This window comes from Euleptes europaea, chromosome 4, assembly GCF_029931775.1.
Source record: "Euleptes europaea isolate rEulEur1 chromosome 4, rEulEur1.hap1, whole genome shotgun sequence".
In the NCBI taxonomy this organism is placed as follows: domain Eukaryota; kingdom Metazoa; phylum Chordata; class Lepidosauria; order Squamata; family Sphaerodactylidae; genus Euleptes; species Euleptes europaea.
Genome location: NC_079315.1, coordinates 87,435,048 through 87,450,667, shown reverse-complemented (window position 1 = coordinate 87,450,667; position 15,620 = coordinate 87,435,048). Strand labels below are relative to the sequence as shown.

At 39.5% G+C, this 15,620-nt stretch overlaps 2 protein-coding genes across 2 annotated transcripts in view; both read right to left on the bottom strand.

Moving 5' to 3' along the window:
• MCCC2 (methylcrotonyl-CoA carboxylase subunit 2) overlaps positions 1 to 1,563 on the bottom strand; it is a 50,062-nt gene extending 48,499 nt beyond the window's left edge. Inside the window, exon 1 of the mRNA XM_056847962.1 lies at positions 1,432 to 1,563. Within this exon, the coding sequence (XP_056703940.1) occupies positions 1,432 to 1,563 (132 nt within the window). The remainder of the gene's footprint in view (positions 1 to 1,431) is intronic.
• Positions 1,564 to 6,873: 5,310 nt separating this feature from the next.
• Positions 6,874 to 15,620, bottom strand: part of BDP1 (B double prime 1, subunit of RNA polymerase III transcription initiation factor IIIB) — a 55,143-nt gene continuing 46,396 nt past the window's right edge. The window contains exons 33-40 of the mRNA XM_056847960.1: positions 15,213 to 15,391; positions 13,902 to 13,953; positions 12,671 to 12,854; positions 11,647 to 11,866; positions 10,143 to 10,185; positions 9,338 to 9,620; positions 8,009 to 8,228; positions 6,874 to 6,993 (exon numbers count right to left, since the gene is read on the bottom strand). Coding sequence (XP_056703938.1) covers positions 6,874 to 6,993; positions 8,009 to 8,228; positions 9,338 to 9,620; positions 10,143 to 10,185; positions 11,647 to 11,866; positions 12,671 to 12,854; positions 13,902 to 13,953; positions 15,213 to 15,391 — 1,301 coding nt within the window. The remainder of the gene's footprint in view (positions 6,994 to 8,008; positions 8,229 to 9,337; positions 9,621 to 10,142; positions 10,186 to 11,646; positions 11,867 to 12,670; positions 12,855 to 13,901; positions 13,954 to 15,212; positions 15,392 to 15,620) is intronic.

The window sequence follows — 15,620 nt, the reverse complement described above, 5'->3', positions numbered from 1 at the left end:
AATTGTCTTGAAAACCCTGCACACCACCAACTTCTGGATCCCACCAGTTGATAACCACTAATCTAAAGTGTTCTCTTGGGGCAGTTTATGGTGTTCCTGCAAGAAAAAAGAAAAACTGAAGGAGAATTTAAGTGCCCCTTACAAGAGTCCTGGACACATGAAGCTGCCTTATACTGAATTATACTTGGTCCATCCAAGTCAGTACTGTCTACTCAGACCAGCAAAAATAAAGTTTCAATCAGGATTAAACAAACAAACCTAATAATCTGCCTACACCTTCCTGGGCCTAAGAGCAGCCATTCAACCAAGGAAGCTCTCACCGCCGTGTGCAACTGCATGATGGGGAAAAGCTCACCTGCTGAATTTCTGCCTGACCGGCAATTACTAGAAAGACACAGGAATTTTGGATTTGAATGCGTGGACAGACAGCTTCTACACAAGGAACACTGCAATCCTAAACATGCTTGTGTGTGTTAAGTGCCGTCAAGTTGCTTCCGACTCATGGTGACCCTATGAATGAAAATCCTCCAAAATGTCCTATCTTTGACAGCCTTGCTCAGATCTTGCAAATTGAAGGCTGTGGCTTCCTTTATTGAGTCAATCCATCTCTTGTTGGGTCTTCCTCTTTTCCTGCTGCCCTCAACTTTTCCTAGCATGATTGTCTTTTCCAGGGACTCTTGTCGTCTCTTGACGTGACCAAAAAAAGATAGCCTCAGTTTAGTCATTTTAGCTTCTAGGGTCTTACTAGGGAGTAACTGTCAGAGAATCAAGTTGGTTGTAATAATCTGACAGTAACAGCTGTGTGATAGCTGTCAGATCTAGGAGATCTGGGAGGTCAAGCAGAAGCAATAGCCTTGCTGGTACCAAAGGGAACTGCAGGAATCCGGATCTGGGCAGTTTGCTTATGCAATGCTTTGGGCAGGTCCACAGGTGGCCTAATACAGATCAGGTGCAGTGGGTGCATATAAGACTATGTAACTGTGATTCTGTAACCAAACCTAACCTATTTGGAAGAAGCCTGGAAGTAGTAGTGGAGTAGTGTACGTGATGGTATGTTTTATCTGTGCATTGTAAATAAAAGACACTGTTTCTTATAAAGCAAGACTTCTGGTGGTTATGTCCTGGAGGAACTCCTAATCCACTTGCTTCCATGCTGAAGTCAACAGGATTTACTCCTGAGCATACATGCTTTTGCACAAACCGTCATAGAAACGAGAGCACAGCAAAGCGCTGCAAGCTGAAAGCTCATTCGACAGCCAGGAAGAGCCCCCCTCTACACACACACACACCCCGGCCCAAGGACGGAAAAAGCGGCGCAGTAGCCAAGCGGGATGGGAGGGCGGGGCGGCTTCCCTTCTGCTCTCCGGACGCCCCCAGTTTGCTAGCAAGCAGCCCAGCCCAGCCCTGGCCAGCCCCGCCTCCTCGGCCTACCTGATAAAGCGAGGAGGTGGGGTCGGGCTGCGAGCCCACCGTGGCCACCTGGTCCCCATGGTAAGCTCGGCTCAGGGCAGCCGCGGGCCGCCCGGAGAGCCAGCAGGGAGGACGCCGGAGGGCGCGCAGCATCGCGGCGCCGAGACACCCCGGGCCGCCGCTTCCCGGGCCGAGCGCCAGCCGCGCGCCACTCCCCCCTGCTGCAGCCAATGGGGGGGAAGGAGCCGGGCCCCGGCGGCGCGCGGCCTCCCTGCGCAGGCGCTTCTTCCTGCGGGGGCGTTCAAGGCGCAGAGCTGGAAGGAACGGGAAGTGGAGCCCTTTTCCTCCGCCCCCAAGTCCCCTCCCGGTTGGGAAGGCGTCTCTTGGGGCACTTTCACGCGTGCCAAATAAGGCACTTTCAATCCACTTTCTTTTCTTTTGATAGATAGATAGATAGATAGATAGATAGATAGATAGATAGATAGATAGATAGATAGATAGATAGATAGATAGATTTTTATTAATTTTTATAACATAACGCCTAAAACAAAAACAAATACAATAAAAATATGAAATAATTAAAAATTTACATAAAAAACACAAGAGTATCTATATATGTTAATTAATACAGTCATAATTAGAAAATTATAAAAACCAAAGAGATACCCCTCCACCCACCTTAAAAAAGTGACCCATCACCCGACTTCCGAAGAAGTGTTTTAAAAACACTTTGTATGGGCCATCAATCACTCTATATTACTATAATTAATTTTTAATTATTATTATTTCATATTTTATTGTATTTGTTTTTGTTTTAGGTGTTATAAAAATTAATAAAAATCAACAACGTGTTTTAAAAACAGTTTTAAAAACATCTATTAACAGTAAAATATGAAAAGAATTTCAATCCACTTTCAAGGCACCTTACGATTGTTTACAAGTGGATTTTGCCATTTCACACTGTAAAATCCAGCTGCAAAGTGCATTGACTGCATTATTTGGCATTTGCCTTCCTGCATTGAAGATTTTTTGCATTCTCTTCTTTGGTGGATTTTAACTCTCTCCTCTTAGCAATGCTCCTATGTCCTAAACATACTGCTAGTGCTCGAGGGCAGCTAGTTGATCACCGTGGGACAGATGATGCTGGATTGGATAGATCGCTCATCTGATCCAGGACTGCGCTTCTTATGTTCTGATGAGGCCAAGGGCTGCTTCTTAACTGTGTTTTGAAAATGGACCAGTCCTCCTCTGTCTAGTATACAGAGGTACATTTGTGTGTCTGTGTGCCGTAAAGTAACAACTGACTTATAGTTACCGTAGTAGGCTGGTTTTTGCAAATTTGGTTTAGCGATTCTAGCAAATTAGTAATCTAGGAGAAATGAAGTGCCAAAGTAAGTATTTGCTAGAACTGAAGACCTGGGCCAGGGTGGGGGGGGGGCATTCTTTCAATAACACAATGCAGCCCAAGTTAAGTATGGTCTAGTAACACAAATTTCAATGGGAAAGTTAAGAACATACTTAAATCTTTTCCACTGAATTTAGTGAGCCCCAAAAAACTTTAACTGCAGCTATATTATTGTATCCCATGCAGATAATACACCTATAGACTTTTTTATGTATTATGACTGTTCCGTAAACCGTTCTTACGCACACATCCACTCTTGATGCGGTCTTCCAGTGGTCCACAATCATCACTAACAGATTATTTTCAAAGAGAAATTGGAACAATTCAAAAAGGATACTGCTTCCCAAAGCCAATATTTTACAATATTGCAATTAATGTAGCCACATAGCACACAAATCTGCTCTGGAAGCGGTTTAGATAAAAGTAGCATAGTGAATTCAGAAACCTGAAAGAACAATTCTTTGCTTCAGTGGGTAGTCATACCTACGTCTTGTTTCACTAAGTCTATCAATATGTTGGTGTAGCAGAGACTGTCTTGACTCTGAACCAGTGCTTTGAAGCTGTAGTCAAGTGGCTAAAACAGAATAAACTGAATCCAGAGGAGAGGAAATGCTGGTCAGGAAGGCAGATGCTTTGCAGCAATGCTAGTGGCTTGGAAGCTACCTGTGTCTTTTCTGGGCCCTGTTTCCCAATGCAGCAACTACCTCATTTCAGGGAAGCGGGCAAGGCCATTTTCCAGTGCACATGCCTGCTCTGAGCCAGCCACAGGGCCTCACTTTGGGCCAAACGAAACATGACAGTGTCCTTGTGTCTGCCACGAGGATGCCATTTTAATGTCATTTAAAAATGCTGCGCGGGCATGATCTGATTGGGCCCACAGTGTGGCACTATAGTTCCTCCCCAAGCCTTTTCAAGTGCCAAAAGAACTGTTGGGGGGGGTGAGTATGGTTGCCTTGGCACTTGAAAAGACATGGGAGGGAAACAAGAGTGGCTCAGTCCTCACAGCATTTTGAAATGACCTTAAAATGGTAGCAGCATCCTCATGGTGGCCATCACTTCTAGTTTGTCCCTTAAGAATGCTCATGGCCGGACCCAAGCAGGCTCCTGCAGTGGGAAGCCTGAATGCCCTTGACTTCCTTCTCTGCTTTCTTGCTCTCTCCTCAGCACTAGGCAAAGCAGACTCTTACAGCTACTGCCTAGATCTGAGTAGTCAAAAAGGGCAAGAGTCCAGTAGCACCTTAAAGACTAACAAAAATATTTTCTGGTAGGGTATGAGCTTTCGTGAGCCCAGCTCACTTCTTCAGATACAGCTAGAATGTGAATCCCATCGGTCTTTAAGTAGAGGAACAGTATGTAAATGTGAATAGCAGGCTTGATGGGATTAGGTGTGATATGCAGAAGAGTCTGTGATGTCCAGGGGAGATATGGGTGTGGAGAAATCAGCATTGGTAATGGGCCATGAATGCAAGGTCTTTATTCAGCCCAGGTAAATGCATTGACTTTAGTTTGCCTAGATCTGAGCAGTCTCTGCAGAGAGGGTGTTTTACCCGTCCTTCCCTGCAGAGCCTGACAAGCACTTAGCTGGCTAGGAACCTTGCATAATATTTATCAAATCAGAAACATGGAAAATTAGGTCTCACAGATTCCACTGATGCAAAGTCTAGCAAATCAAACAAATTGTTATTGCAGGAATATTAAGCAATCCTTATCAGCTATAGGAATCTGATTACATTAGGCTGTTAAAGAAAAACTTAACAAGGAGGTGCTATAAAATTATTTATTCACATAGTTTACATATATAACATGACTGCTTTCTTTGAAACAGAAATCTTACACATGAACACTGCAGTTGAGAAAATGTGTCAAACTTCAGGAAAGCAATTTGTTATCACGTTTAAATAGAAATGAAATGCACTGTGCCTTAAACAAGGATACTGCTGTTTCCTCCTGTCATTAATTTGTACACTATTCATACCAGAAAGAAACATACATTATCCTCTTTATTGAAATTAATGATCCCAAAGACAACATAGTTTTATAGTGAAAATTAACAGGATTTCTTGTCTTTTCCACTGAGTAAGAAAAGATAAGGCACCTTATACCAAAGTGTATCTGTTATATGATTTCTGAAAAATGCATTTGTTTTGAACTGTTGTTTAAATTATTCCAGGAATTTACACTGGAAAGATTTTTTTTATTATTTCAGTAGACTCTCCGAGTACATTATTCAACAATTTCTCCATACATTAAAAGCATGAAATACACTTCTCCATCCTGGAACTGATTCCCCCATCATTTTTAACACTGAAAAATGCTTCTCTGAGTTCACTGCATTTGTTATGAGATTCAGGCTCATTATGAGCTATTTTTGCTCTGTTTAGAACTTCTTCCGATATTATAAAACGTTAAGCAAAAACAAATTCTCAAATCAGTCAATATGCATTTGCTATTCTGAGATCGAAGATAATTGATTTGCTACTATTTGGCACTCTGCCTTTGCAGGAAATAACAAGAGTCTTACAGAAATTATCTGAATATCCAATTTAGTAGATATCAATGTTGTATATGTATAATCTCAAAACCTAGAAAACCAGCTCCTAAATTATATAGAAATGGTATGTGCTACTGAGCAATAATTGCAAACGGAAAACTACTCATAGGAACTGCATACATTAATACACATTTGATGAAAAAAATTATATTATCTCCAGTGAGCAATGGCAGAAGAACTAGAATTTAGAATCAAATCATTAGTTGAAGGAGAATGCAGAGAAAAAAAGTTTTCTTATAAATTTTTCAGATTTTACCATGTGACTGATCTAGACAGGTTTTCCAATATTGACAAGAACGGGTCCCTGACTTACTGGGGGGGCCCATTTGAGCCGCACGAGGGTGGGTAGCTTGCTGGGCCAGATGCCATCTTCACTGGCATTTCTGGGTCCCGCCTGGATTGCACGAGCCCCTGCGGCTTTCCCTGTTAGCTAGCCAATAAAGGGCTGCTAGGGCTGTCTCTGCAGGGTGTAGCCAAGCAGGCGGACCTCAGGCAGCCAGCTTTAATTCTGGTCTGCCTGCACAGTTTAAATGCAGTCCCCCTAGGCCCTGGGCAGCTTTCGGCCTCACTAACTCACTCAATAACAACAAAACTGAGGATCTGTTTTCTGGCAAAATCATGAAGTACCTGAGCTGTAACAAAAAAAAAAAAAAGAATTCAGCAACACCTAAATAGATTACAAATAGGAAAAACCCTGTAAACCCGCTAGTCTTACAAATTAATTATTCTCATGGTATTATCTTTTTATCTTTCTCTCACGCCTGATATTAGCATCAGACTTTTCTAAGTCAAAGATGTTGCATGTATAGTTTTTAAAGAATATCACAATGCATTGTCCGTTTATGGTGCTTTTGAATTTAGACTTTAGAGTTTAGATTAATGATAAATTTCTCTTTTATTCCAGGACAGACAGAATTAAATTGGGTGAGTTATCTTTTGGTACATACAAATTAAATAAATAAAAGTTTCACATTTATCTCTCTGTACATTTAAAAGGAACTAAACTTAATAGTTTTTGAAACAATTCACATGTGCAGTAGTTATAAAAATAAGCTTACAATAAAAATATTTTATGTACTGAAATGTTCAGAACTTGCTTATTTACAGAGATAAATATGAATCCACATATATCCCCCCTTTTAAAAGTTTACTTCACAAAAAGAAGTATAGATAATTTACAACCAGCCCCACAAACATCAGTATTACATGAAGATTAAACAGGTCTTCTCCATTACATGTCTTTAGCATAGCCATGTATCTAGTAACTGTGCATTTGATGCACACAGATGTCCTGATCATGTGCACTTTTCAACTTAATTATTTCATTGTCCTAATTGTTCTAAAAGTAACAGACTATTTGGAATTGCAGACGAATTCCTCCAGCTTCAGCAGTGCTTTATATGCCATTTAGAGTGCCAGGGCTAACTGAGAACTTGTGACTGATCAAAAATATTACACAGCTGCTATGATGCATTCTTGGATTCCAGACATCTCCTACATTTCTAAATTATTCTGAATCATCCACCTCCATAAAAATATCTCTAAAGAAATATTCTGAGATCTTAGTTGGTTCTTCACTTTTTTCCTGCTGCTTAGAACTTTCATTCTCACATTGCTCAGAGGAAACCTACAACAAAAGGAACAGATTATGTCCGCAGGTCTGAAATCTTCTTATGTATATACTGAACAAATTTATACTTGGGTTTAACTCCAGTGTGCATTGTCTGTTGTAGCAAAAGCAAAATGGAGTCTTGTGGCATCTTAAAAATCAGCCAAATTTTACTCCGGCCTAAACTTTCATAGATTACAGCCCACCTTTACAGATGGAGCTCCACTCACAACCACCTGAAGTAGTACACTGAGCCCACAAAACCTTAATAAAATATGGTTAGTCTTTAAGATGCCACAAGACTCCAGCTTGTTTTTACATCTCGTTTGCTTCAGAAAACACCAGGTGCACTAGGTACACACCTGTAATGTTGCACATCTAACTAGATATGTTTCATGGTGTGGTTTCTGATACAAAGCCATCCTTACTATTTTGGGAATTTTGTAGCAACCTTCTAAAATATTTTAGGGATATGACCCACAAGGTTCAACAAAAAACAGTAAACATTATTGAGCTGTAGTCTGCACCAACTAATCAGAAGTAATTGAAGCGTCTTACGAATTCCAATCATCATATAACTATGCCCATCATCTGAGTTGTACATAATGACAGACTACTTATAGGTGCATCTTAATTCAAACAGTTTATTTTCTTTGGATAAATTTTAACATTTCTACAGGGCATTTCATACTGAAAACTATTCTGGATTTTCTTCTTTATATCTGATAATATCTGTGTATCACTGAAATCCTGGGCACCATAAATGTATCTCATCCTATATGAATATTGTAATACGCTGTATAATTAATAACTCTAGTAGAATCAAGAAGCCATATGTCCCAGAAGACTATGGAGAATGAACCTCCATCTTTTCGATAAACAGGTTAAACAAGTATCACAGTAGAATCCATCTCAAGTCCTAATTTATAAAACAATTCTTACCAAACTCTAAAACATCATTATGGCCCAAATGCATCAGAAGCGCCATCCCATATATAACACAACAGATGTGCGCTTTAGAGATCACACATACCTGAATAGCAGAAGAGCTTACATTCTCACAATTGGAGGATGCTGAGACAGCTAGTGGAAAGGAACTGTTCCTTTGAATATCTTCCTTGTTCTTTGAGGACAAAATTGGACGTTCAAGAGTGCTTTTGGAAACATCTTTATGAGGCTTCTTCTGTTTATTCCCTTCTTCAGTATTAGTCTTGCAGATTAAAGGTAAGAATCCCAAAGATCTTTGATATGGCCTATTGAAGACAATCAACATTAACACAAAATTTTCAAGATAATTTGTATAGTACTAAAAATGTTTTATATTAAAAAACCTCCTGAAGTGGACTTAATGTGAATTATTTTTAGCACCACATATATTTCTCCCACGACGGGATTAATATTCTGCTATGGAATACAGGCTTAGCTAATTTACGGCTCCTACAGTGGAATAATTATTCACTTTAAGAATATCAGATTAAGTAAACTATCTTATCACTTGGATTGGACTTGCTGTCTCTCTCTCTCCTGCAGAACATTACAGTGACACAACAGGACAGGGCCGACTGGAATGAAGTAGAATGAATGAGTGAATGTGGCTATATTTGCATGCACTGTACATTTCTGCATGAATACTAGCTGACGAGAATGCATGACCGGAAAGACTAAGTTATGGAAATCCCAGAATATGGAGGTTCAACCAAAAATCAAACACTGCAAACATTTTCTCTAAACATTAATGATGTAATAACTTAACATGCACCACCAGATCCAAAGAACAATATAATGTCCCACATCCAAAGGAAGTGAGACAGGAGAGCAAAATCTCTGCACTTTTTGGTATGCTGGCAAAGCTGTTTTCTATCCTATTGACAAAGCACAGCAGCACTTAACCAGAAGCATGGAAATAGTCTTTAAAATAGCAATTAAAAACAAATCAATTTGTATTAATGGTAGGAATAGTACAGTCTTGTTTTAGGGCACTATACTGGAAACATGACAGGGATCAGTGCAGGACTAACACATCAGTGCATATACACTGGGTTCAGAAGTGGATTAAAATTATTTAAGCCACAAGTCATCAATACGCTGGAAAGTGGAGGCCAAGTCTGACGCGAGGAACACACAATACTCCTGAGGTCCATATATTCTGTATGACACACACTGACATCCCTTCTAAATACTTCGATCACTGGAACTTTGAAATTGGCTGTCAGGACAGAGTGGTTCAGATTCAAAGCTGCAGTGTGACTTTCCAGAAACAGACAGTGGTAGACGTAGGCACTTAATTGAGGAGCAGTCTTTTACTGCAATGGTAACTGTAAGGCAGGGCCTACTATGCTAAAAGCAACTGCAAGATAGATACCTGGATGATGGTTTTCTTGGAAGGACTGCTGTGCTTCCAATTTGCCGTGATCGTACAGGTTTGTAAATGTCAACAATGCTTCTTTGTTCTTCACTGGTTCCTGCTTTTCCTGAATACAGTGTTCTTGACACCTGCTCATCTTCATCAGGTGGTACACCAAGCCGCAGAGAAGACAGAGTCTTCTCTTTTTCTTCTATCGTGTGTGACTCTGTAGGCTCAGGTACTAATCTAGAGGTAGCTGAGGTTTGCTTCTTTGAAATGCTCAATTTTTCTGAGCTTCTTTCTATTAAAACAGGAAAATATGATTAGCCAGTAGAAATGGAGAATCTGTTATCTGCTATTTGGTCTATCTGCAACAAGCCAAGCTCTTTCATTCATCTCCCCATAAACGCAACTTACCACAGTAAAATAAAATCAGTCCAATAGCACCTTAAAGACCAACACAATTTTCCAGGGTATAAGCTTTCGTGAGTCAACGTTCACTTCACCAGATACCAATGTAACAATCCATATCCAAGATCCAAAAAGCTGTGAAGCTAATTTGGTGTGCCCAGGTAATGCTTCTTAAACAGTAGCCCCCCATAGCACATGACAATCTAATTTGGAACTCACAGAGTTGCAAAAGAAGTTTGCGATATGACATGGAGGAGTCTGCTGTTCAAAGAAAAAAGTCCAGAAATCACCAACCCCTTGTGAGATACCCAGCAGTTCCCCAGATCAATCCTGGCCCCATATTGACAAAGATCCTCACAAAAATAAATCTCACATTTGTTTATATATGTAAACAAATGTAACATTCACTTACCAGCAGTTTTCCTTGCTATGGAGTGGGATTTAAGCGAGACCTCCTGAATACAAAAAATATGAAAAATAAGTACAACATTTTGTTTCTTCAAGTATGCATCAAGAGCCCATTGAAATCACTTCTTTGTAATATGATCAACATGTCAAAGAACAGGATGCAGTTTAAACTTTCTAATAAGCTTTCTGACTTTGTGGTGGACAGCTTCATCCTATATTGCAATTGCATCAGAAATCGTAAGGCACCATTCCCTGATATAAGACTGTTTTTATTTCTATATAGTTTGTGCACAAATAAAGAGTAAGACGACAAACAAACAGCAAACATGCTGAAATAGCCTGCGACATTCACCACTTCATCAAATCCAGCCAATTTCAAAACCCCAAAATAAGTACAAACAAAAGCAAAATCTCATCTCTATAATGAGCAAAGATCCCAAATGTGTGGTGGAAACTGCCAATTAATTTTGACATTCTCTATTAGAAATTAATTGCCTATTATACACATTTTGTCAGAGCCTGTAGCACCATATAACCACTATTAGGACACTGTTCACCCATGGAACATGTGTCATTTTCAGCAGCCACTATGATGCAGGTCTACTCAAGAGTTCACCAGGTTACGGGGCAGTTTGAAATAGGTCTGCATCAGTTGCTAGGTAGCCAATGTTGGGTAGAAATTTAAATACACACACACACACTGAAAATATAATTTATTCGAAACGCTATGTAAAGGTTAAAAATAGTTTAAAACATTAAAATAGCACAATGGCATTTCCTAGGGTTGATATCTGTAACCACATACCAGTCGTGTTTCGGCCTATTGGGCCTTCATCAGTGGTCAATTAAAACCCATGTTAAGCCTGCACACATTTACAGAAATCATATACATATACAGTTTAAAATCAAACCAGGCATCTGTATAGGTTTAAAATGTATTACCAATTACTCAAACTTCTGTCAATGTGGTTACTAGTTGTAATGACTGGTTTGTATATGTCTCTCATATAGAATGTGGTGCAGTTCTACTAGTTAACCTATCTACCTAGATGTTTGAGTAATTATTTTTGTGTGTGTGTGTGTGTGTGTGTGTATACATGTGTGTATATGTGTGTATATGTGTGTGTATATATACATACATACACACACACAGAAAATTACTCAAACATCTGGTCAGATTTACTGACCAGATCTGGTCAAATGACTCAAACATCTGCTCAAACATCTGGTCAGATATAGATATAGATACACACAGAAAATTATATATATATAATTTTGTCTTTCTACCCAACCTTGGGTACCCAGCTTCTGTTTTTAGGTTGGGTTTTATTCCCCTCTTTCTTCCACTACTGCAGCAGTTGCTGCCATCAATAAAGAGCACTCACAAATCAGAGGTGCTGTTGTCATGCTGCTGCCCAGCTTTCCTCACTCAAGCTACAAACAGTGGATCCAGCATCTATATCTAAAACAATGCTTAAATGTTGTGATTTGCTGAATTCGCCACTGACCTGATTTAAGCATTTCAAGCTTTCCCCTGTGGAAAGTTTTTTCTTCTCAGGAGAATCACTACTTCCCTCAAGATCCACAGCATGTCTCTTCCGATCTTTCAAAGAGGTTGAACCACAGTCAGCTGGTTTCTCTGCTGGGGTAGTCTGAAGTCCACCTATTCCAGTAATATTGACCATAGAGACTGTATTTTCTTCCGCTGCAGCTCTTACGGATCCACTGCTGTATAATGTTGCCATGTTAAATTGTGAAATTACTGACATTTAGAGCTTAAGGCAGGGTGAGTCATATTAACAAAAACATTTTAAGGAGTTTTAAGGCTGAGATACTTGTCACTACCATTCAGAAAAAGTTCCACTGAAGTCAATGGGACTTCATTCCAAGTTACTGATAAGGGCATGGCTCTAAGAACACTAATATTGTTGATTGTTTTCCCTTGACTTGAGCTTACACAATGCTATTTTGTATTTCAAGGAAAGGCTTACAAAGTACCATAACCACCCATGGCTAGCCATACAGTCCTCTTCACCAGTCTGCTTGTATGTTTATACAATCACAATTAGTAGAGAAAAGATCCTTCTTCAGATGGCCATATGGAGTGCCTCCCTTAAAACTTCTGCAAGTCAAAACCGCCTCTCCCACATTATCCTTTAGAATGGTTTTTGAAATGTACACATAAGAGGCTTGACTTTGAATGGATGGAAGTGTTACAGAAATGTCTCGTTTACAGAAGGGTTGTGGCTTTATGGTTTTAACATTGAAAATTTAATGTTTTTATGGCTTTATTGTTTTGTTTTTAATCTTGTGAGCCACCTGAGCAGGATTCTGGAAAATCAGCATATAAATTTTCTAAATAAATATGTTGTAGCAAAATTCTGAATCAGGCTTAGAAGCAGACTGTCTTCCTTCTTTGTTTGTTAACTGGAATGAGCTCGGCACAAGCACCTAGCCCCTGCATAAAGTCCCCCTACTATCCCCAAAATAAAGAAGTCTGATTCAAAATGATAAGTGAAGCGTAATATTTACCTATCTTCTCTTGTCAATTCCACCGGTACCATATTATCTGATGTGAAAAATACCGGTGCTGGAAGCAGCTCCTCAGAAGCAGACATGCCACAGCAATCTTGCGAATCAGCTGAGATTTCCACCAATGTTAAAATGATTGTCTGCTCCTCTTCTACTACTGGGCATTCTTTGACTCCTGCACTCACTACCAAAGGTACACAAGGGATTAACAATTTAAAAGCTTAAAGCAATCTATAGAGTGCAATGAGGGGAGGTTTGGGGGCAACTCTACCAGCTGCACAGCATGAAAGGTAAGCTTCTGTTTCCCTTCCTGTTTGGCGCAGACATGGTTCCAGACCCAAAGGGCCTGGGCTATGAGTCAGGTGCCCAGAGGATGTATGACCAACCCAGACATTTGTGTTGTTATTTTGGTTTGTTATCTGTTTGTTTAAATTATATTTGCTGGGCTTTTTGTAAGCTGCTTTGGTCCCCAGGAGACAGGAAAAATGGCATATAAATGCCTAAATAAGTCTGTTCCAAAGCACAATTCACAAATGTATCTCATTGTCAAAGGCAGAAAGAACTGCAAATACATTTGTTTAGAAGGGAAACAAAAGTTTTCACATCAAGAGATTCTTAAAGCTTTTATATCACTACTTTATTTAGCCTTAAGGATGACAGAGGCATTCTAATAATGACTGTTTTGAAAAAGTAACAATTCCATATTCAGAACGCAAGTCACCATCCTGGATTTAGTTCACTATGAAATCTTCTCTTCTTAGCCATGTATCTTGATGCACTTGTTCAGTATGCAAAGGCTTAAAGCCAGAGATCAATATTCTACATACATCTGTGAATTTGGAACACCACAGAAGGAGTTTTTACACAAAATACACTATAGTGTTGACCTCTGATAGGCCCTAAGGTAGAACAGGCACTCTTTGTGGGTGGCCAAGGTACCACTCTCTCACTGTACATAGTTGTTATTGATCAGAACTGGACCTAAAACTTCTTCAAGAAGGCAGGACTCTTCAATCATCACCAGTAGAATTCATACTACTGCAATATTTACTAGTAGCTCATTATGTATCTGAGGCACTTTAATGATACTCCAAACTTTTTTATGTTGATTCATATTTATATTTGTCCATCTTTTATTTTTCATAAAGCTTGTGTATAAAGAATGAAGCTTTGAAATGTAAAGCTAGTTCCAAAAGCAGCAATTTTCTGGATAATAAAACAAAAAATGTACCTGTAGTCATCTCTGTGATTGCTGAACTACCAGAATGCTTGCTTTCTTCAGCCTAGTAATAAAAACGTCACAATGAAAATACCACGCATGCCAAATAAGTCTAGCATTCAGGGAATACAAATGAGATGATAAAACAATGAAAAATTTGTGATAATTACTTTAAACTAACTGCATATTTTAGCAAGGCACTGAGTTCTTAGAATCTATACAAAATACTGCTTCTCCCAATTCCTCTGCTCTCCAGATAAACATTAACCCAAAAAAAAAAGAAAGGAAAAAGGATATGAGCCAGTAAAAATTATGACCCAAGAGAAAGCCTCTCTTAATGCTAACATTTATGTAACATTAGCCAAGAAAGAAATCTTGGCTTTTGTCTAGAATGTTCCTTATTTAGCCTATAACATTTTGAGAATAACAAACTTTAGCCTCTAGTTCAATCTTTACCGCAGATGACTCACAGAAAAGATTGCTCAGTAGTTCAAAGAATGTTCATTTCTTCAACTTCCAATTATTGCAATGTTTATCCAAAAATCACAGAGCCTAGGGCTGCTTCACACATGACATTTCTCTTATGGGGCGTTTGTTCATTAGTGACTTGCAAAAATGTTACCCTAATTGCCTGCCATAAGAACAGTTTGACATGCATTGTCAATGAAGAAGATAAAACTATTCTTTTTAATTATCAGACATACAAATTCACTGAAATGTTAAAATGTACTTCTAATTTTTCTTAAACAAAAAGCATCCACAAGCCACCTCCCTTTTTTCAGAAAAGCAAGTGAAACTGTGTGTGTGTGGAGGGGATGTCTTTCTTGAAGAACACAAATCAGAATACCCAATGAGTGTAGCCACCCACAGGATCTAAGTATCTGGAATACACAGAGTATAATATATTTGATTCCAGAAGGACAGGGACCTCTGCGGGGTACAATGCCATAGAGTCCACCCTCCAAAGTATCCATTTTCTCCAGGGGGACAGATCTCTGTAGTGTGGAGACCAACTGTAACAGCGGGAGATCTCTAGGTGCCACCCAAAGGCTGGCATCCCTACTGGAGGCCTTTCCCTTAAATGGGGTCAGAATGGAAGTAAGGGAAGCAACCCTTCCTCTCAGATTGCCCAGCCTGATCAGTTCTCCTGCCAGCCAGCGCAGACCATCAAAGGCTGATGCCACCTAGGGGAAGACCAGCCACACACACCCTAGTCCTCACCTAGTTCCTTTCTTGCCACAAAGAGCTCTCACTAACTGTGAGGAGCCCAACTTCTACAAAATAAGAATTGCAGGTATGTAAACAACAAACAAGACTTCTTACCTGTCGTACTTCTGAAGACAAATGGTGTTCAACAGAATCAGAATCTTTTTCAGGGAGTTCAACATTTATTCTTGAGTTGGAGTCATTTGGCAGTTCAGAAGGCCAAGCTTCTGTTCGTGGAGAAGGTTCTGGATCACTGGACACTGATATGACTTGTGAAGCCTCCCTTGCCGAGTTCTCTCTTTTGAAAGATTAACATCCCTAATTTTACAAACTACATAGTTTGAAACCCGACATTCAGGGATTATAAGTATTCTATATCAAAGGTTTAAAAAAAATAGCTTAAAGTTAATGGGAAACAGAATGGCTCTTGTAAAAAAGATTTCCTCCCTAAGTATTTTTTCAGAAAGCTATTTCACTAATGTTCCACATAAAAAGTTACTGAGAGAAAGCAGGATATTAACAAAT